This window comes from Molothrus aeneus, chromosome 31 (assembly GCF_037042795.1).
Source record: "Molothrus aeneus isolate 106 chromosome 31, BPBGC_Maene_1.0, whole genome shotgun sequence".
NCBI classification, from domain to species: Eukaryota; Metazoa; Chordata; class Aves; order Passeriformes; family Icteridae; genus Molothrus; species Molothrus aeneus.
The window spans coordinates 1,695,380-1,716,114 of record NC_089676.1 but is presented as its reverse complement, the minus strand read 5'-3'; the positions used below and the strand labels follow the sequence as shown (position 1 = coordinate 1,716,114).

At 62.6% G+C, this 20,735-nt stretch overlaps 2 protein-coding genes across 2 annotated transcripts; one reads left to right on the top strand and one right to left on the bottom strand.

Annotated features, from left to right (window-relative positions):
* Positions 1–1,039: 1,039 nt before the first annotated feature.
* Positions 1,040–9,388, top strand: KCNJ10 (potassium inwardly rectifying channel subfamily J member 10). The gene is made up of 2 exons (XM_066568127.1): positions 1,040–1,140; positions 5,802–9,388. The coding sequence occupies exon 2, from the start codon at positions 5,802–5,804 to the stop codon at positions 6,939–6,941; it is 1,140 nt and encodes a 379-aa protein (XP_066424224.1). The 5' UTR covers positions 1,040–1,140; the 3' UTR covers positions 6,942–9,388.
* Positions 9,389–10,058: 670 nt separating this feature from the next.
* F11R (F11 receptor) lies at positions 10,059–19,011 on the bottom strand. The gene is made up of 9 exons (XM_066567959.1): positions 18,900–19,011; positions 16,082–16,138; positions 15,069–15,182; positions 14,454–14,597; positions 13,653–13,855; positions 13,319–13,421; positions 12,466–12,573; positions 11,612–11,835; positions 10,059–10,886 (listed from the first exon to the last, which is right to left on the bottom strand). Exons 1-8 carry the CDS (start codon positions 19,009–19,011, stop codon positions 11,822–11,824), a joined length of 855 nt encoding a protein of 284 aa, XP_066424056.1. The 3' UTR covers positions 10,059–10,886; positions 11,612–11,821.
* Positions 19,012–20,735: the final 1,724 nt, after the last annotated feature.

The window sequence follows — 20,735 nt, the reverse complement described above, 5'->3', positions numbered from 1 at the left end:
ACACGGACACATGGATACACTGACCAGCCACAGACACACGGACACACTGACCAGCCACCCATGGACACATGGACACAGGGACACATGGACACACGGACACACTGACCAGCCATGGACACACGGATACACGGACACACGGACACATGGACTCACTGACCAGCCACCCATGGACACACAGATACACAGACACATGGACACACGGATACACGGACACATGGACACACAGACACATGGATACATGGATACACTGACCAGCCACGGACACATGGATACACTGACCAGCCACGGACACACAGATACATGGACACACTGACCATCCACTCATGGACACACGGACACATGGACACACTGACCAGCCATGGACACATGGACACACTGACCAGCCACGGACACACGGACACTGACCAGCTAACCACGGACACATGGACACACGGAAACACAGACACACGGACACTGATCAACGCACTGACCATCCACCCACGGACACACGGACACACTGATCCATGGACACTCTGACCATCCACCCACGGACACACGGACACACGGACGCTCTGACCAGCCACCCACGGACCCACGGTGTAGCCCCAGGCACTCCCCGGTGCCCGCGGGACCCTGCCCGGACCCTCCAGGACCCCCCTTGGAGGCACCGGTGCCCAGGGGACCCCTTTGAGACCCCCAGTGTCCCCAACGGGACCCTCAGTGCCGGTGTCGGTGCCCGGGGCACCCTCCAGAGACCCCCGGTGTCCCCGCCGGGACCCCCAGTGCCCGGGGCACAAGGCCCGACCCCCGGGTGCGGTGTCCCTGCCTGGACATCCCCCCTCGTGCCCCCCGGTGCCCCCACCGGGCCCCCCATTGCCGGTCGCAATGCCCGCACCCGCCCCCACCCCCCCGGGACCCTCATGGCGGTGCCGGTGCCCGCGGGCGGGGTCCCCCTGTCCCCCCCCGTGCCCGGTAACGTGACCCGGTGCCGGCCGGCTCCTTTTCCACCCCATTAACCCCCGGCCCGCCCCCGGCGGCTCCTCCCCGGTTCCGCGGGGGGGGGGGGGGTGCCCGTCCCGCCGCCGCGGCCCCGCCGAGCCATAAAGCCCATGGGGAGCCGGCCGGGCTGAGCACGGCGGGACCCGCGACCCCCCCAGCAAGGTAAGGGCGGCCCGGGGGGGTCCCCGGGGGTCCCCCGTCCCATCCTGGGGGGTGCCGAGGGCGGCGGGCACCGGCCGGTGGTGCTGGGATGGCACCGGCGCTGCAGAGGGGAGCCCTGGGACCCCTTGTCCCCCCCCGCCCTGGTGGCACCATAGCCCCGATGTCCCCACATCCCCGTGTCGCCATCACCCGTGACACCGTGAGGCCACGTCCCCGTGTCCCCGTGTCCACCCATCGCTGGTCCCCAAATCATCGTGTTGCCAAGTCCCTCATGCCCACGTCCCCAAATCCTCGTGTCCCACATTGCCATGTCCTCATTTCTCTGGATCCCCATGTCCTGATGTCCCCATGTCACGTACCACCCTGTCCCTGTGTCCCTGGATCCCCAAGTTCCACGCATCACTGTATCCCCATATTCCCAAATCCCTGTGTCCCTGTTTCCCCATGTCCCCATATTCCCATGTCCCCATATCCCAGCGTCCCCATGTCCCCATGTCACGTACCACCCTGTCCCTGTGTCCCTGGGATATGGGATATCCATTCTCACATTTCCCAGTGTCCCCATGGCCCCATTCCCCCATCGCCTTGTCCCCATGTCCCCATATTCTCCCATATCCCAATGTCCCCATGTCCTCATGTCCCCATATCCCCATGTCCCCATATTCCCGTGTCCCTGTGCCTCACAGCGATGTGTCCCCATTCCCCTGTGTCCCCATGTCCCCACACTCTCAGATCCTGTCTCCCTCTCCCACGTCCCCAACACCCTGTTCCCCACATCCCCATGTCCCCATGTCACATATCCCCATGTCCTCTGTCCCTACGGCCCTGTCTCTGTATCCCATGTCCCTGTGTCTCCGTGTCCCCATCCCATGTCCCCATGTCACTTACTCCGTGTCCTATGTCCCCATGTCCCCCTGTCCCTCTATTCCGATGTCCCCATGTCTCTGTGTCCCCTGTACCCCACGTCCCCACCCCATGTCCCCGTGTCATGTATCCCCAGGTCTGATGTCCCCAAGGCCCCTCCCTGTCCCTTTATCCCCATGTCCCCATGTCCCAGGTGTGTGTTATCCCAGGTGTGAATTATCCTGGGTGTGGGTTATCCTGGGTGTGGGTTATCCTGGGTTGGTTATCCCAGCTGTGGGTTACCCAGAATTTGAATTATCCCAGCTGTGGGTTATCCCAACTGTGGGTTATCCCGGAATTTGGGTTATCCCGGAATTTGGGTTATCCCGGAATTTGGGTTATCCCAGGGTTAACCCACATTAACCAGGTGTGGGTTATCCCAATTATGAGTTATTCCATTATTCCAGGATATTGGTTATCCCCAGGTGTGGGTTATTCCGAGTGTCCCAGGTGTGGGTTATCCCAGAATCTGGGTTATCCCAGGTGTGGATTATCCTGGGTTTGCATTATTCCAGGTGTGAGTTATCCCAGGTATGAATTGTTCCAGGTGTGGGTTATTCTGAGTGTCCCAGGTGTGGGTTATCCCAGAATTTGGGTTATCCCAGCTGTGGGTAATCCTGGGTTTGCATTATCTCAGGTGTGGGCTAACCTGGGATGTGGGTTATCCCAGGTGTGGGTTATGCCCGGTGTGGGTTATCTCAGCTGTGGGTTATCCTGGAATTTGGATTGTCCTGGATGTAGACTATCCCAGGTGTAAGTTATCCTGGGTGTGAATTATCCCAAAGGTGAATTATCCCGGGTGTGGGTTATCCTGGGTGTGAATTATCCCGGATGTGACCTAACGCTCTATTTTGGGGTCCCCCCAATGCAGTGAGTAGGACCTGGGACCCCCATCCTGGCCGTGGTGGGGACACCCCCAGGACCCCCGTGGTCACCATGGGGAGGGGGGACACCCCCGGGACCCCCAGTGGGGACATGGAGGGGACAAGGGTCCCCCAGGTCACACAGCAGGGCCAGAGCGGGGACCTGGGACCCTCATGGTGGCACTGACAGTGACAGAGGACCCTGGGACCCCCAGTGGTGGCCGTGATAGTGACAGAGGAGCCACAGGACCCCCGTGGTGGCCATGAGAGTGTCAGGGGACCCCTGTGGTGACAGTGCCAGTAACGATGGAGGTCCCTGTGCCCCCCTCGGTGACAGTGCCAGTAACCATGGGGGTCCCTGTGCCCCTCTCGGTGGCCCTGGCAGTGTCATAGGCCCCCCCTTGGTGACAGTGCCATCAGCCATTGGGATCACTGTGCCCCCCTCGGTGACAGTGGGGTCCCTGTGCCCCCCTCGGTGACAGTGCCATTAACCATGGGGCCCCTGTGCCCCCCTCAGTGGCCCTGGCAGTGTCACTGCCCCCCTTTGGTGACAGTGGCAGTCACCATGGGGGTCCCTGTGTCCCTCTTAGTGACAGTGGCATTAATGACGAGGGTCCCTGTGCCCCCCTTGGTGACAGTGCCACTAACCATGGGGGTCCCTGTGCCCCCCTCGGTGACAGTGCCATCAGCCATGGGGGTCCCTGTGTCCCCTCGGTGGCCCTGGCGGTGTCGCGGGCCCCCCGGGACCCCCGCGCTGGCGGTGGCGGTGTCGCGCGGGGCTCTGCATCTTAACGAGGGCTCCGTCAAAGCGCCTTTGTCCCCCCGCCAGCCCCATTGAAACCTCGGCTCCGGCCGCACAATGGCCCCACTGTCCCTGTCCCCGTCCCTGTCCCCCCCCCCGCCACCGCCACCCCCCCCTCCACCCCCCCCGCACCCACCCCGCGCCCCCCTCCTCAATTCGGGGACCCCTCCGCGGGGCTGGGGGGCCGCTCCTTCACCCCCCCCCCAATCCCAGTTACCCCAGTTTGGAGCAGCCCCGCACCCCAGTTTGTGGGGAGGGGGGGCGCGGCTGGCGGGGCGCCCGGTCACGCCTGGCACCGCCGCGCCGTGGGAACGGTGCCCGCGCCGCCGGTGCCAGCGGGACGCGAGGAACGGGGACGAGTCCCTGGGGGCCCCCCCTCAGTCCTCCTGTACCACCCCCCACCCCTCCATGTAGGGCCGGGCCTTTACGGTGACCCCCAAAGTGACCAGAACACCCCCGAGGGGAAACTGAGGCACGGGGCGGGTGTCGGGGGGGGTTAATGGGTAACCGGTTGTGCCGCGGGCACCGGGAACGGGAACAAGCTGCGGCTTGTCCCGAACCGTGTCCGGCCACCGGAGCACGCCCGGGGGACACGGGGGGCACGCGGGGCCCTCCGAGGGGGCGGAGACCCCAAAAATGGGGCAGGGGGGTGGGGAGACCAAAAATGGGGGGTGGGGGGGAGAAAGGGGGGGGGGTCAGGAGCATAAAAAGAGGGGGGGAGGGCCCCAAAGAGGGGGGCAGGGGTGTGCAGAGACCCCCAAAGCAGGGGGTGGGGAGACGGTGGTTTTGGGGACATGGGGGCACCTTTAGGGCGCAGAGTGATTCAGGGACATGGGAGGCCCTGGGCACCCCAGGAACTTGGGGACACGGTGTGGCTTTGGGGACACGCGGTGGCTCTGTGGACACAGTGGCTCTGAGGGGACACGGTGGCCCCAGGGACCCCCACAGCCCATCTGGGAAGGAGCAGCTCCTTGTCCCCTCTTTGGGGACACCGATGTCCCCTCTGTCCTGGCTGTCCCCGTCCCTCCCAGGATATTTCCCTGGCGCAGCCAGGACGGTGGCAGTGCCACTCGTGTCCCCCAGCCTTGGCTGCCACGGGGACACCGGGCTCCAAGGGTGCCACCACCTCCCGGTGTCCCCGTGTCCCCGGCACGCTGCCCCTTCCGCGGCGGAAACGGTGGCGGGGCCAGAGGCTGGCGGGGGCTGAAAGGGCCTTTTTTGGGATGGGGACACCGGGACACGGGGACACCGGGGAGGCGCCTGGCGCTGCCCCCGGCCGTTTGTCCCTGTCGCCTCCCATTCATCCTCTTCCTCTTCCTCCTGGACGCCTGGGACACTTCCATGGCCACCGGAGCTGCCAGGGGACAGAGGGGGACACGGGGGGGACACTGAGGGGACACCGAGGGATTTGGGAATGGGGGGAGGCACAAGGAGGGATGGAGGGACAGGGGGATGGACAGGAGGATGGACAGAGGGATGGACAGGGGGATGGACAGAGGGACGGACAGGGGGATGGACAGAGGGACATGGGGACACACAGTTACAGGGATGATCACCCCGGTTCCCCCCTGATGTCGTCCTCCACCTGTCCCTCCCCAGTCCCTCACCTGGCCCCCTGTCCCCACAGATGTTCTCCACCTGTCCCTCACACGTCCCCCATGTCACCTTTGATCGCCGCTCCACCTGTCCCTTACCTGTCCCTCTGTCCTCTGCAAGTGCCCCTCTCTACTTGGCCCTCACCTGGCCCTCACCTGTCCCTCCCCTGTCCCCTGTCCCCGCAGATGACATTCTCTACCTGTCCCTTACATGTTCCCATAGATGATCTCCTCCATTTTTCCCCCACCTATCCCCTACCTGTCCCCCACCTGTCCCTGACCTGTCCCGCACGTGTCTCCCACCTGTCCCTCACCTGTCCCCGTGTCCCCACAGATGATATTTTCCACCTGTCCCTCTCCTGTCCCTGTGTGCCCAAAGATGATCTCCTCTTCCTGTCCCTCCCCTGTCCCCACAGATGATCTCCTCTACCTGTCCCTCACCTGTCCCTCCCCTGTCCCCCACCTGTCCCCGCCCCTCACCTGTCCCCTGTCCCGCAGATGACGTCCTCCACCAAGGTGTACTACAGCCAGACCACGCAGACCGACAGCCGCCCTCTGATGGGGCCGGGGCTGCGGCGGCGCCGCGTGCTGACCAAGGACGGCCGCAGCAACGTGCGCATGGAGCACATCTCGGACAAGCGCTTCCTGTACCTCAAGGACCTGTGGACCACCTTCATCGACCTCCAGTGGCGCTACAAGCTCCTGCTCTTCTCCGCCACCTTCGCCGGCACCTGGTTCGCCTTCGGCGTGGTGTGGTACCTGGTGGCGGCGGCGCACGGCGACCTGCTGGAGTTCGAGCCGCCCGCCAACCACACGCCGTGCGTGATGCAGGTGCACACGCTGACCGGAGCCTTCCTCTTCTCCCTCGAGTCGCAGACCACCATCGGCTACGGCTTCCGCTACATCAGCGAGGAGTGCCCGCTGGCCATCGTGCTGCTCATCACCCAGCTGGTGCTCACCACCATCCTGGAGATCTTCATCACCGGCACCTTCCTGGCCAAGATCGCGCGGCCCAAGAAGCGCGCCGAGACCATCAAGTTCAGCCAGAACGCCGTGGTGGCGCAGCACGACGGCAAGACCTGCCTGATGATCCGCGTGGCCAACATGAGGAAGAGCCTCCTGATCGGCTGCCAGGTCACCGGCAAGCTGCTGCAGACCCACCTGACCAAGGAGGGCGAGAGCGTCCGGCTCAACCAGCTCAACGTGGACTTCCAGGTGGACACGTCCTCGGACAGCCCCTTCCTCATCCTGCCGCTGACCTTCTACCACGTGGTGGACGAGGCCAGCCCGCTGCGGGACGTGTCCCTGCGCTCGGGGGACGGCGACTTCGAGCTGGTGGTCATCCTGAGCGGCACCGTGGAGTCCACCAGCGCCACGTGCCAGGTGCGCACGTCCTACCTGCCCGAGGAGATCCTGTGGGGCTACGAGTTCACGCCAGCCATCTCGCTGTCGGCCAGCGGCAAGTACGTGGCCGACTTCAGCCTCTTCGACCGCGTGGTGAAGGTGGCGGCGCCCTGCTGTCACCACGAGGCCGTGCGGTTCGGGGACCCCGAGAAGGTCAAGCTGGAGGAGTCGCTGCGGGAGGCGGAGCGGGACGGGGAGGGGGCCCCGCTCAGCGTCCGCATCAGCAACGTCTGAGATGGGGGGACACGGAGGTGACATCGGCGCCGGGGCCAGGGGCGGCAGCGGAGCGAGGGGGTGGTGGTGGTGGTGGAGCAAAGGGGTGGTGGCGGATGGTGGAGGGGTCGCCAGGGGCAGGGGGGTGCCAGCATCTGGGGGTGTCACCAGCCCCAAAAGGACACCAACACCTGGGGGTGTCACCAGTGCTGGAGGTGTCACCAGCCCCAAAGGGACATCAACATCTGGGGGTGTCACCAGCCCCAAAAGGACACCAACACCTGGGGGTGTCACCAGTGCTGGAGGTGTCACCAGCCCCAAAAGGACACCAACACCTGGGGGTGTCACCAGATTCAAGGGGACACCAACACCTGGGGGTGTCACCAGTGCTGGAGGTGTCACCAGCCCCAAAGGGACACCAACACCTGGGGGTGTCACCAGATTCAAGGGGACACCAACACCTGGGGGTGTCACCAGTGCTGGAGGTGTCACCAGCCCCAAAGGGACACCAACACCTGGGGGTGTCACCAGATTCAAGGGGACACCAACACCTGGGGGTGTCACCAGTGCTGGAGGTGTCACCAGCCCCAAAGGGACATCAACATCTGGGGGTGTCACCAGCCCCAAAAGGACACCAACACCTGGGGGTGTCACCAGTGCTGGAGGTGTCACCAGCCCCAAAGGGACACCAACACCTGGGGGTGTCACCAGATTCAAGGGGACACCAACACCTGGGGGTGTCACCAGTGCTGGAGGTGTCACCAGCCCCAAAGGGACACCAACACCTGGGGGTGTCACCAGATTCAAGGGGACACCAACACCTGGGGGTGTCACCAGTGCTGGAGGTGTCACCAGCCCCAAAGGGACATCAACATCTGGGGGTGTCACCAGCCCCAAAAGGACACCAACACCTGGGGGTGTCACCAGCCCCAAAAGGACACCAACACCTGGGGGTGTCACCAGTGCTGGAGGTGTCACCAGCCCCAAAGGGACAGCAACACCTGGGGGTGTCACCAGATTCAAGGGGACACCAACATCTGGAGGTGTCACCGGATTCAAGGGGTCACCAGCCCCAAAGGGACATCAACATCTGGGGGTGTCACCAGATTCAAGGGGACACAAACATCTGGAGGTGTCACCAGCCCTGGAGGTGCCACCAGCCCCAAAGGGACACCAGCAACTGGAGGTGTCACCAATGCCTGGAGGTGCCACCAGCCTCAGAGTGTCACCAAGTCTGGAAGTGTTGCCAAGTTTGGAGTTTTCACCACTTTCAATGGGACACCAACCCCTGGAGGTGTCACCAGCCTCAAAGTGTCACCAGCCCCTGGAGGTGGCATCAACCCCAAGGGGATATCAGCGTCTGAAGAAGCCACCAGTCCCCAAGTGTCACTGGTGCTGGGATGTCACCAGCCCTGGTGGTGTCACCAGCCCTGAGGTGACACCAACATCTGGAGGTGACACCAAGACCTGGAGGTGACACGAGCCCCAAAATCCTACCAATGCCTGGAATTGTTATCAACATCTGCAGGTGCCACCAATGCCTGGAGGTGCCACCAGGTCCTGAAGGCACCACCAGCCCCAAAGTGTCACCAACACCTGGGAATGCCACCAATACCTGGACGTGTCACTAAGCTCTGGAGGTGTCACCAGCATCTGGAAGTGCCACCAGCCCCGAGGTGCCACCAGCGCCAAAGTGTCACCAACGCCCAGAAGAGCCACCAGCCAAGACTCCACCAGTGTCTGGAGGTGCCACCAATGCCTGGAAGTGCCACCATCTGGAGGTGTCACCAACCCCTGGAGGTGCCACAACCCCTGGAGTGTCACCAGCCCCTGGAAGTGCCACCAGCTCTGAAGTGTCACCAACCCGTGGAGGTGCCACAACCTCTGGAGTGTCACCAGCCCCTGGAGGTGCCACCAACCTCTGGAAATGCCACCAGTCCCAAAGTGCCACCAACCAAGCCCTGGAGGTGCCACGAGCCCTACGATGGCACCAGTCCCCAGAGGTGGCACCAGTCCCTGGTGCCCCAAAGTGCCACCAAGCCCTGGAGATGCCACCACCCCCTGGAGGTGCCACCATGTCTGGAGGTGACACCAGCCCTGGAGTGTCACCAACCCCTGGAGGTGCCACCATGTCTGGAGGTGTCACCAACCCCTGGAGTGTCACCAACCCCTGAGGTGCCACCAGCCCCCAGGACGCCGCTGCTCCCCCCCCGCCAGGGGAAACTGAGGCAGGAGCCCCCCCCCGCCCCCCCCCAAGCGCTGGAGCCCCTCCCTGTTCCCCCCCCCCGCCCCCCCCCGGTTCCGGGCAGTGTCGGGGGGGTCCCCCCGGGGGTGTCACCGATAATCGGCCACCGTGTCCCCTCCCCCCCCGCCCGTCGCTGCTGCTTAACGTAGACCCCGCAATTAACGCGGCCCCCCCCGCACCGGGGCAATTAGTGCCACTAATTAAAGGTGTCGGTAATGAGGAAGGAGCGGGACCCCCCCCCTCCAAAACCGCCCCTCCCCCCCCGGGGGGGGGGGCCCGAGCTCGGTTTGGGGGCGGGGGGGGAGGGGCAGGAGTTCAATAAAGGTGACGTCGATGGTGGGGGGTGTCCCCAGTGTCCCCACGGTGTCCCCGATGTCCCCTCAGCCCCAGGGACCCCCCCGCAATGTCCCCAGGGGTTCCCCAATGTCCCCAGGGGTTCCCCAATGTCCCCACTGTGACCCCCAATGTCCTCACTGTGACCCCAATGTCCCCACTGTGACCCCCCAGGGACCCCCCCGATGTCCCCACTGTGACCCCCAATGTCACCTCAGCCCCCAGGGACCCCCCCAATGTCCCCAGGGGTCCCAAATGCCCCCCCCAAAGGGTCCCCCAATGTCACCAGGGACCCACCCAATGTCCCCAGAATGTCCCCTCACTGTCCCCGGAGACACCCCCAGTGTCCCCCTCAATGTCCCCAGCGTCCCCCCAATGTCCCCAGAGACCTCCCAATGTCCCCAGGGTCCCCTCAATGTCCCCACAATGTCCCCAGTGTCCCCCCACTAATGTCCCCTGAGACCCCCAATGTCCCCCCACTGTCCCCCCCCATTGTGCCCCCAGTGTCCCCCGAGACCCCCAATGTCCCCATTGTCCCCCCCTGGTGTCACCAGGCCAGGTAAAGGACACAGGTTTATTTCCAGTACCCCCCCCCTGCACACTCCCAGTTCAGGGGGGCCACTGGGACCAGTGGGACACTGGCGCTGTCCCCAGGTGGTGGCACCAGCCCTGTCCCCTCCCAGAGCCCCCCCGGGGACAGAGAGGGGACAGGGAGGGACAATGGAGGGGGGGACAAAAAGGGGGAACGAGGGGAGGGGACAAAAAGGGGGACAAGGGGAGAATGGGAGGGGACAATGGGGGGGACAAGAGGGGACAATGCGGGGGACACAAAGAGGGGACAAAGGGGACACGGGGACCCCCAAGTTCCAGAGGCAGCGGCGGCGAAGGCACCGGAGAGGCTCTAAAAAAACCGCGGCGAAAATCCCGCGGGAATTCCCAAAAATCCTGCGGGAATTCCCAAAAAATCCTGCGGGAATTCCTAAAATCCCACAGGGTTCCCGAAATTCCATGGAACTCCTAAAATTCCACCAAATTCCCCAAATCCTGCGGGAATTCCCAAAAATCCTGCGGGAATTCCCAGATCCCACAGGAAATTCCTCAATCCCACAGGAAATTCCCCAAATCCTGCAGAATTCCAAAAATCCCGTGGGAATTCCCCAAAATCCCGTGGATCTCCTAAAACCCCACAGAATTCTGAAAATCCTGCTGGAATTCCCAAAATCCTGCAGAATTTCCAAAATCCCGCAGAATTCCCAAAATCCCGTGGATCTCCTAAAATCTTGCGGAATTCCCCAAATCCCGCGGAATTCCGGGAATTGGGAAAAAGTGTCCGGGGGGTGGCGGGGACGACTTCACACCAGGAACGAGGAGGTTTGCTTGAACTCGCCCTGCGGGGACACGGGGACAGCCATGGGGACATTGATGGGGACAGGGATGGGGACACGGGGACAGGGATGGGGACATGGGGACAGCCATGGGGACATTGATGGGGACATCAGTGGGGACATTGATGGGGACAGGGATGGGGACAGGGATGGGGCACTGACAAGGACATTCTTGGGGACAATGACAGGGACATCAATGGGGACAACTGGGACATCAATGGGGACACTAATGGGGACATCAGTGGGGACATCAGTGGGGACAGGGAGCCCCGTGAGCCCCCTCCCTCCACCACGATCCCCAGGGACACTGGGGACATTAATAGGGACACGGTGACATCACTGGGGACATGGGAACAGCAATGGGGACATCACTGGGGACATGGTGACATCAATGGGGACATGGGAACAGCAATGGGGACACCAATGGGGACATGGTGACATCCATGAGGACATGGTGACATCAATGGGGACATGGGAACATCAATGGGGACACCAATGGGGACATGGTGACATCCATGAGGACATGGTGACATCAATGGGGACATCACTGGGGACATGGGAACATCACTGGGGACATCACAGGTGACACCGTCCCCTCCCACCACCCCCCCTGGACCCTCCTGCCAAGGGACACTGAGGACACCAGGGTGTCCCCCCTGCCACTGGGGTGTCCCCACCGAGGTGGTGGCAGGTCCCCGTGGTGTCCCCGCGGTGTCCCCTGTGCTCACCTCGCTGCGCCGCGAGGGCTGGCTGTAAATCACCTTCTTCCCGCCGGCGCTGCGGGAAAATCGGGATTTTGGGATGTGCCACCCGCCCCCGTGTCCCCTCTGTCCCTACCAGGGGAAACCCCAGGGACGGGGGGACACCAAGGTGACACCGAGGTGACACTGGGGGGGGTGGGGTCACCCAGGAGGAGGAGGAGGTGGCTCTGGTGTCACTCACTCTGTTTTTTCTGGAAAAAAGGGAAAAAATGGGGATCAGGAAGGGGAGGGGGACACAGCGGGGACATTACTGGGACATGGGGACGGACACGGGGACATCCCCAGGGACACAGGGCCATTCCCAGTCCCTCCCAGTCCCATCCCAGTTCCTCCCAGTCCCATCTCAGTCCGTCCCATTCCCTCCCAGTCCACCCCAGACCATTCCCAGTCCATCCCAGTTCATTCCCAGTGCTATTCCCAATCCATTCCCATCTCATCCCAGTCCCTCCCAGTCCTATTATTCCCATCCCAGTCCATCCCATTCCCTCCCAGTTCATTCCCAGTCCCTCCCAGTCCTATTTCCATCCCATCCCAGTCCCTCCCAGTCCCTCCCAGTCCATTCCGACTCCCTCCCACTCCCTCCCAGTCCCTCCCATTCCATTCCCATTCCCTCCCAGTTGCTCCCAGTCCCTCCCAGTCCTATTATTCCCATCCCAGTCCATCCCATTCCCTCCCAGTTCATTCCCAGTCCCTCCCAGTCCTATTTCCATCCCATCCCAGTCCCTCCCAGTCCATTCCGAGTCCCTCCCAGTCCCTCCCAGTCCCTCCCATTCCATTCCCATTCCCTCCCAGTTCATTCCCAGTCCCTCCCAGTCTCTCACTGCTGAAGTAGCCGCGCCTGTGGGCGAACCAGACCCCGAAGGCAGCGAGGCCCAGGACCAGGAGCAGCAGGACCACGGCGGCCACGATGCCGCCCACGTTCACCTCGCCTGCGGGACACCCGGAGGGGAGCGGGGGATCCCGGGGATCCCATGGGATCGGGGGCATCCCACGGGATTGGGGAGACCCCACAGCTTGGGGGGGTTGGGGGGATCCAACGGGATTGGGGGGATCCAACGAGATTTGGGCGATCCAATGGGTTCAGGGGATCCATTGGGATCCAACGGGTTTGTGGGGATCAGGAGGGATCCAGGGGATCCCATGGGATTGGGGAGATCCCAGAGGATCAGGGAGACTACATGGGATTGGGGGGATTCAATGGGATCAGGAGGGATCCAACAGGATCAGGGGGATCCCACAGGACTGGGGGACTGGGATCAGAATGGGGATTGGGATCGGGAATAGGATTGGGATGGGGACTGGGATGGGGAAGGGATCGGGACTGGGATTGGGAGGGGATGGGGATCAAGATTGGGATCAGGATAGGGATCAGGATCAGGATTGGGATCAGGATAGGGATCGGGATGGGATCAGGATTGGGATCAGGATTGGGATCAGGATTGGGGATCAAGATTGGGATTGGGATTGGGGATCAAGATTGGGATCAGGATAGGGATCGGGATGGGATCAGGATTGGGATCGGGATTGGGATGGGGATAGGGACTGGGATTAGGAGGGGATGGGGGTCAAGATTGGGATCAGGACTGGGATCGGGATTGGGATTGGGGAATGGGAATCAGGAAAGGGATCAGGATAGGGATCGGGATTGGGATTGGAATTGGGATCGCTCCTTACTGGCCTCCATGCGGAAGACGTCGGATTTCTGGGGGCTGCCCACGTTGTTGGAGGCCTCACAGTGATAATCGCCCGTGTCCCAGCCCCCCACGGGCTCAAAGACCTGCAATGGGGCAGGGGTCAGGGAAATGGGGAAAAAATGGGGAAAAAACGGGGAAAAAACGGGGGAGGAAATGAAGGGGAAAGCGGGGCAGGAAAAGGGAGAAAATGGGAGGAAAACAGGAAAAGGGGGAAAGAGTGGAAAACAGGGAAAGGGGCAGGAAAAGGGGAGGAAAAGAGAGAAAAGGGCAGGAAAAGGTGAGAGGGAGAGGGGCAGGAAGGCCCCAGCACTGACCAGCTCCCCCGTGCGCGGGTCCAGGCTGTAGGAGGAGTTGCGGAAGGCGGGGCTGGATTTGGGGTCCTGGGGCAGCTCGGTGCCGTCCTTGTACCAGCGGAAGGTGGGAGGGGGCGAGCCCTGAGCCTCGGAGCAGCGCAGAACGGCCCGGGCACCCACGGTGGCTGAGCTGGGCACGTGGGCCATTGGCTTCCCCGGGGGCACTGCGGGGACATGGGGACAGTGACACAGGGACAGTGACACACTGCCCAGAGTGACCATGGGGACAGGGACAGTGACACAGGGACAGTGACAGTGACAGTGATGGCACAGCCCGGGCACCCACGGTGGCTGAGCTGGGCACGTGGGCCAGGGGCTTCCCCGGGGGCACTGCGGGGACAGGGACAGTGACAGTGACACAGTGACAGTGACACAGGGACAGTGACAGTGACACAGGGACACACTGCCCAGAGTGACCATGGGGACAGGGACAGGGATGGCACTGCCTGGAGTGACCATGACATGGGACAGGGACAGTGACCAGCACTGCCCAGAGTCACCCTGGGGAAAGGGACAGGGACAAGACCAGGGACCAGGACAGGGATGGGGACAAGGCCGGGGACCAGGGATGGGTGACAATGACATGGCCAGGGACAAGGTCAAGGACAGGGCCAGGGCCAAGGCCAGGGATGGGGACAAGGCTGGGGACAAGGGACAAGGCCAGGGCTGGGGACAAGGGACAAGGCTGGGGTTGGGCACAGGGGACAAGGCCGGGGTTGGGCACAGGGGACAAGGCCGGGGCTGGGGACATGGTGGCCTCACCCTGGACGATGAGGTTGACCTCGGACTTGGCGATGTGGCTGCCATCCCCCACCACCTCGCAGATGTACTTGCCGCTGTCCTCCCGCGTCACCGACGCGAAGCGGATGGACGTGGGCGAGAACTGGACACGGTCCCGGTACGGCTCTGGGGGACACCGGGCTGGGACATCGAGGGGACACCCCAGGGACACCCCCATGGCCCCACGGGGACACCCCGATGGCCCCACGGGCTTGGGGACCCCCCCAGTGTCCCTGCAGAGAACCCCCCAAATGTCCCCATGGGCTTTGGGACTCCCCAAATGTCCCCACAGGGCCCCCCAATGTCCCCAGTGTCCCGCTGTCCCCAATGTCCCCGCTGTCCCCAATGTCCCCAGTGCCCCCCAGTGTGCCCAATGTCCCTGGTGTCCCCAGTATGCCCAATGTCCCCCAATATCCCCCAGTGTCCCCAATATCCCCTGCTGTCCCCACTGTCCTCAATGTCCCCGCTGTCCCCAGTGTCCCTGATGACCCCAATGTCCCAGTGTCTCCAGTGCCCCCCAATGTCCCCACTGTCCCCAGTGTCCCCGCTGTCTCCCAGTGTCCCCAGTGTCCCGCAGTGTCCCCGCTGTCCCCGTACCTGTGAGCTCCCCCCCGTAGTAGATCAGTGTCAGGGATGAGCCCCTCTGGAATTTCCACTCGATGCGGGCGCTGCCCGAGCTGGAGCGGAACGCGGCGCAGCGCAGCTCCACGGCTGGGGAACGGGAACGGGTCAGAACCGGGAACGGGGCAGAACCGGGAACGGGAATGGGGGCAGAACCGGGAACGGGGCAGAACCGGGAACGGGAACAGGGGCAGAACTGGGAACGGGGGCAGAACCGGGAATGGGAACGGGGGCAGAACTGGGAACAGGTCAGAACCGGGAACGGGGCAGAACCGGGAACGGGGGCAGAACCGGGAATGGGAATGGGGGCAGAACCGGGAACAGGGGCAGAACCGGGAACAGTGGCAGAACCGGGAATGGGAACGGGGTCAGAACCGGGAACGGGTCAGAACCGGGAATGGGAACGGGGGCAGAACTGGGAACGGGGGCAGAACCGGGAATGGGAACGGGGGCAGAACCGGGAACGGGTCAGAACCGGGAATGGGAACGGGGGCAGAACCGGGAACGGGGGCAGAACCGGGAACAGGAATGGGGGCAGAACCGGGAATGGGGGCAGAACCAGGACAGAACCAGGACCAGGACCAGGCAGAACTGGGACCGGACAGAATCGGAATCAGAACCAGGACCAGGGTCAGAACAGAACGGGGACTGGGGTCAGAACAGAACCAGGGTCAGAACCAGAACCAGGACCAGAATCAGGGTCAGACAGAACCAGGACTGGGCCCAGGATTGGGGTCAGACAGAACCAGGACCAGGATCAACCAGAACCCAGCTCAACCCCAACTGGGACCACCCAAAACTGGGATCAGCCCAAAACTGAGACCACCCAAACCAGGCTGACCCCAAACTGACCCCCCCAAACCTCCCTGGGTGGAGCCCCCACCCCTGGGTTCGGGACAGCCCCGGGTGCATCCCCGGGCCGGTGACACTGCAGGGACACCACGGGGACACCATGGGGACACCATGGGGACACTCCCGGGGTCACTCACGTTTGTTCTCCGGCACTTCCTGGTCCTCCGAGGTCACCTGGGCTGCGGCCAGCGCGGCTGCGGGGACACCGGAGGGGAGGGGACGTCACCCGGAGCCCCAGCAGGGCCACCAGGAGCCAGGGCAGGGTCACCGGGGCCGCGAGGTCACCGGGAGCCCCGGGCACGGCCACCAGGAGGTCACTGGGCACGGCCACCACCGGGAGCCGGAAAATCCCGTCCGGCCACTCCTGCCCTGCCCAGCTCCTGCCCGGTTTCTGCTCAGTTCCTTCCCAGTTTCTGCTCAGTTCCTTCCCAGTTTCTGCTCAGTTCCTTCCCAGTTTCTGCTCAGTTCCTTCCCAGTTTCTGCTCAGTTCCTTCCCAGTTTCTCCCCAGTTCTTTCCCAGTTTCTGCTCAGTTCTCTCCCAGTTTCTCCCCAGTTCTTTCCCAGTTTCTACTCCATTTCTGCCCAGTTTCCACCCAGTTTCTACCAAGTCCTTCCCCACTTTCTGCCCAGTCTCTTCTCAGTTCCTGCCCAGTTCTTACCCAGTTTCTACTCAATTTTTGCCCAGTTCCTGCCCATTTTCTACCCAGTTTCTACCCATTTTCTACCTAGTTTCTGTTCAGTTTCTGCCCAGCTCTTTCCCAGCTCCTGCCCAGTTTCTTCCCATTTCCTGCCCAGTTCTTATCCAGTCTCTGCCCAGTTCCTGCCCAGTTTCTCCCCAGTTCTTTCCCAGTTTCTACCCAGCTCCTGCCCAATTTCTTCCCAGTTCTTTCCCAGTTTCTGCTCAGTCTCTGCCCAATTTCTGCCCATTTCCTACCATTTCTTCCCAGTTCCTGCCATCTCTGCCCAGTTCCTGCCCAGTTTCTGCTCAGTCTCTGCCCAGTTCTTTCCCAGTTTCTCCCCCATTCTTTCCCAGTTTCTCCCCAGCTCCTGCCCAGTTTCTCCCCAGTTCTTTCCCAGTTTCTGCCCATTTCCTGCCGTTTCTGCCCAGTTTCTGCTCAGTCTCTGCCCAGTTTCTCCGCAGTTCTTTCCCAGTTCCTGCCCATTTTCTGCCCATTTCCTGCCCAGTTTCGCAGGAAACCGGCCGGGAATGTCACAACCCCCGTGTGTCCCCCCCCCGTGTCCCCTCCGTGTCCCCCCCCGGTGCCAGGTTTGGCTCCGGTGACTCATCCCAAGCGGGATTGTCACCGGGAATGTCGCCGGGAACGCCTCGGCCGCCACCCGCCCGCGCCACCTTTGCACCCCGGGGCCGCTGCCAAGCGAAACCCGGGCGGGAAAACCGGGATTGGGGGGGAAAAATCGGGAGTTTTGGGGGGAAAATCGGGATTTTTTGGGGAAAAAATGGGATTTCGGGGGGGGGAAATCGGGACTTTTGGGGGGGAATAATTTAGATTTGGGAGGGAAAAATTGGGATTTGGGAGGGAAATCGGGATTGGGGGGTGAAAATTGGGATTTGGGGGTGAAAATCGGGATTTGGAGGTGAAAATCGGGATTTCTTGGGGGAAAAATGGGGATTCGGAGGGGAAAATCAGGACTTTTAGGGGGAGAAAATCAGGATTTTTAGGGGAAAAATTGGGATATAAGGGGGAAAAATCGGGATGGGATTTTGGGGCTGTTTGGGTGGATTTGGGGAATAAACAAAGGATGGGAACATCCCGTGGGAGTCTGGGATCAACCCGGAGTCGGGGCCTGCCAGGACCGAGTTTAAATCTGCAGGGATTGGGTAAATCCCGACCTGGTTTGGGTCTAAACCAGGCAGGATTAGGAAAATCCCAACCTGAACCGGGACCATATTTGGGATCGGGCTCATCCCAACCCAGTCTGGAGCTAAATAAACCGGGATTGGGTTAATCCCGATCCATTTTGGGTCTAAATAAACCGGGCTCGGGTTAGTCCCGACCCGGTTTAGGTCTAAATAAAGCGGGATCGGGTTAATCCCGACCTGTTTCAGTTCAAATAATTTGGGATGGGGTTAATCCCGACTGATTTTGAGTCTGAATAAACCAGAATTGGGTTGATCCCGACTCATTTTGGGTCCGAATAAACCGGGATCGGGTTAGTCCCGACTGGGGCCGGGTCCAGCCCAGGCGGGATCGGGTTAATCCCGGGCCTGTCGAACACAATGGAGGGGACAGGAAGGCCACCCCCGCCCCCACCCCCGCTCCCGGTGCCTCCGCTCCGGAATTCCCGGGGCTCGGGGGGGGTCCCGGGGCCGCCGCTGCCGCTCCCGGTGACCCCGAACCGGGGGCACAAACACCGAGCGCCCCCCCGGTACCGGCACCGCACGGGGGGGTCCCCATGGCCTCTCCGGTACCGGGACCGGCTCGGGTGCCCCCCAAACCCTCACCGGGTCCATGACCCCTGCGGTGACCCCGGCCCGGTCCTGACCCCACCCGGAGTGACCCCAGACCCCTCCCCCGGTACCGATCTTGCCCCCCACGTGCTCCCGTTAACGATCCCCCTCCCCTTTCCCGAGCCTTCTCCGGTACCCACCGAGCCCTTCCCTTAACGACCCTGCGTTTCCTGAGCCCCCCCCGGTTCCCGGAGCCCCCTCCCCAATTTCCCGCCCTCCCTCCGGTTCCCCTTCCCCCCTTCCCCAATTCCCGTTCCCCTCCCACTCCCGCTTCTCCAAGCCCCCTCCCCAATTCCCGCCCCTCCTCCGCTTTTCCCCCCCCCTCCCCTCCCCTCCCCAATTTCCCGCCCCCCCCACCCGGTCCCTCCGGTTCCCTGCCCCCCCCCCCCACCAGTTCCCGAGCCCCCTCCCCAATTCCCGCTCCTCCCCCCGGTCCCCCCCGGTCCCCCCCGGTTCCCGGAGCCCCCGACCCCCCCCGCACTCACCGAGCCCCCCCAGCAGCAGCAGCAGCCGCAGCCCCGCCCCGGGCGGTCCCCAGCGCTGGCCCCGGGGCTGTCCCCGCTGTCCCCGGGGCTGCCCCCGCTCCGCTCCCGCCATGGCGCCGCCGCCGCCCCGCTCCAGGTGCGCCCGCCCCGCCCCGCCCCTCCAAACCCCGCCCCCGCCCCACCCAGGCCACGCCCACCCCGCCAGGTGCCGCGCGGGCCACGCCCCCTCCGCGCTCTTATTGGTTGTCCCGCCTATCGGTTCAAAGCGGCGCGCGCTGATTGGTCCGCGCGGTGCCGCCCGCGTGGTTTGATTGGTTAAAGGGGAGGGCGGGGAGCGGCGGCCAATGGGAGAGCGCGCTGGAACTTCTGGCCAATGGGAGCGCGCGAGGGGTGGGGCCTGGCGTTGCCGTGGAGACCGCGCGGCTTCGGCCGGTGGGGGGCGCTGAGGGCCCGGGAGGGGCTCCCAGTCCGCACCAGTTGGGACCAGTTGGGACCAGTGACCCCGCCCAGGGCTCCCAGTTTGGACCAGTTGGGACCAGGGACCCCGCCCAGGGCTCCCAGTTTGGACCAGTTGGGACCAGTGACCCCGCCCAGGGCTCCCAGTTTGGACCAGATGGGACCAGTGCCCACCAGTGCCCCCCAGTGACCCCACCCAGTGACTGCCCAGAGCTCCCAGTTCAGACCAGTGACCACCAGTGATCCCCTCAGTACAAACCAGTGACCTCCAGTGACCTCCCGACCAGTGACCCCCAGTTGGGACCAGTGACTGCCCAGAGCTCCCAGTTTGGACCAGTGCCCCCCAGTGACCCCGCCCAGTGACCACCAGTGACCACCCAGGGCTCCCAGTTTGGACGACCCAGTTCAGACCAGTGCCCCCCAGTGACCTCCAGTGACCTCCCAGTAACCACCCAGAGCTCCCAGTTTGGACCAGTGCCCCCCAGTGACCTCCAGTAACCTCCCAGTAACCTCCCAGAGCTCCCAGTTTGGACCAGTGACCCCCCCAGTAACCACCAGTGACCACCCAGGGTTCCCAGTCTGGACCAGTTTGGACCAGTGACCCCCCCAGTACAAACCAGTGCCCCCCAGTTTGGCCCAGTCCCCCCCCAGTGGGGGCACTAAAGGGGGGGGGGGGGATGAAGCTCCTGGGGGGTTTTGGGGTCCCTTTGGGGTTTTCAAGGGGATTTTGGGGGTCCCTGAAAGAATTTGGGACAATTTCGGGGTCTCTTTTGGGGTTTCAGGGCAGTTTTGAGGTCCCTTACGGGGTTTTAGGGGATTTTGGGATCCCTTTGGAAGTTTCAGGGCAGTTTTGGGATCCCTTTGGGGATTTTGGGGTCCCTTAGGGAGTTTTAGGGAATTTTGGGGTCCTTTTGGGGATTTTGGGCTCCCTTTGAAGGTTTTGGGGTCCCTTTTGGGGTTTTGGGGGATTTTGGGGTCCCTTTGAGGTTTTAGAGGATTTAGGAGATTTTTGGGAAATGCCTTTGGGGTTTTCAGGGGCATTTTGGGTTCCTTGAAGGAATTCAGGGGGATTTTGAGGTCCCTTTTGGGGTTTTAGGCTCCCTTTGGCCCTTTCAGAAGGATTTTGGGGTCTCTTTGGGGGTTTCAGGGAATTCTGGGGTTGCTTTGGGAGTTTCAGGGTCCCTTAAATGGTTTTAGGAGATTTTGGGAGTTTTAGGGTCACTTTGTGGGTTTCAGGTGATTTTAGGGTCCCTTTGGGGGTTTTGGGGTCCCTTTGGGGGTTTTGGGATGGGCTCTGGGAAGAACCTTAAGGACCCTAAAAAAAACAAATCCCTGTTTTTTATTTCTTTTTTTTTTTTCTTTGTTTTTTTTTTGGTTTTT

Excerpts from the sequence above, each read along its gene's own strand:
- KCNJ10 (XM_066568127.1), top strand. The coding sequence starts at position 5,802 with ATGACGTCCTCCACCAAGGTGTACTACAGCCAGACCACGCAGACCGAC.
- F11R (XM_066567959.1), bottom strand. The coding sequence starts at position 19,011 with ATGGCGGGAGCGGAGCGGGGGCAGCCCCGGGGACAGCGGGGACAGCCC. Across the intron at positions 14,598-15,068 it reads CTACGGGGGGGAGCTCACAG|AGCCGTACCGGGACCGTGTC; the intron begins GTACGGGGACAG and ends GGTGTCCCCCAG. Across the intron at positions 13,856-14,453 it reads GGTCAACCTCATCGTCCAGG|TGCCCCCGGGGAAGCCAATG; the intron begins GTGAGGCCACCA and ends ATGTCCCCGCAG.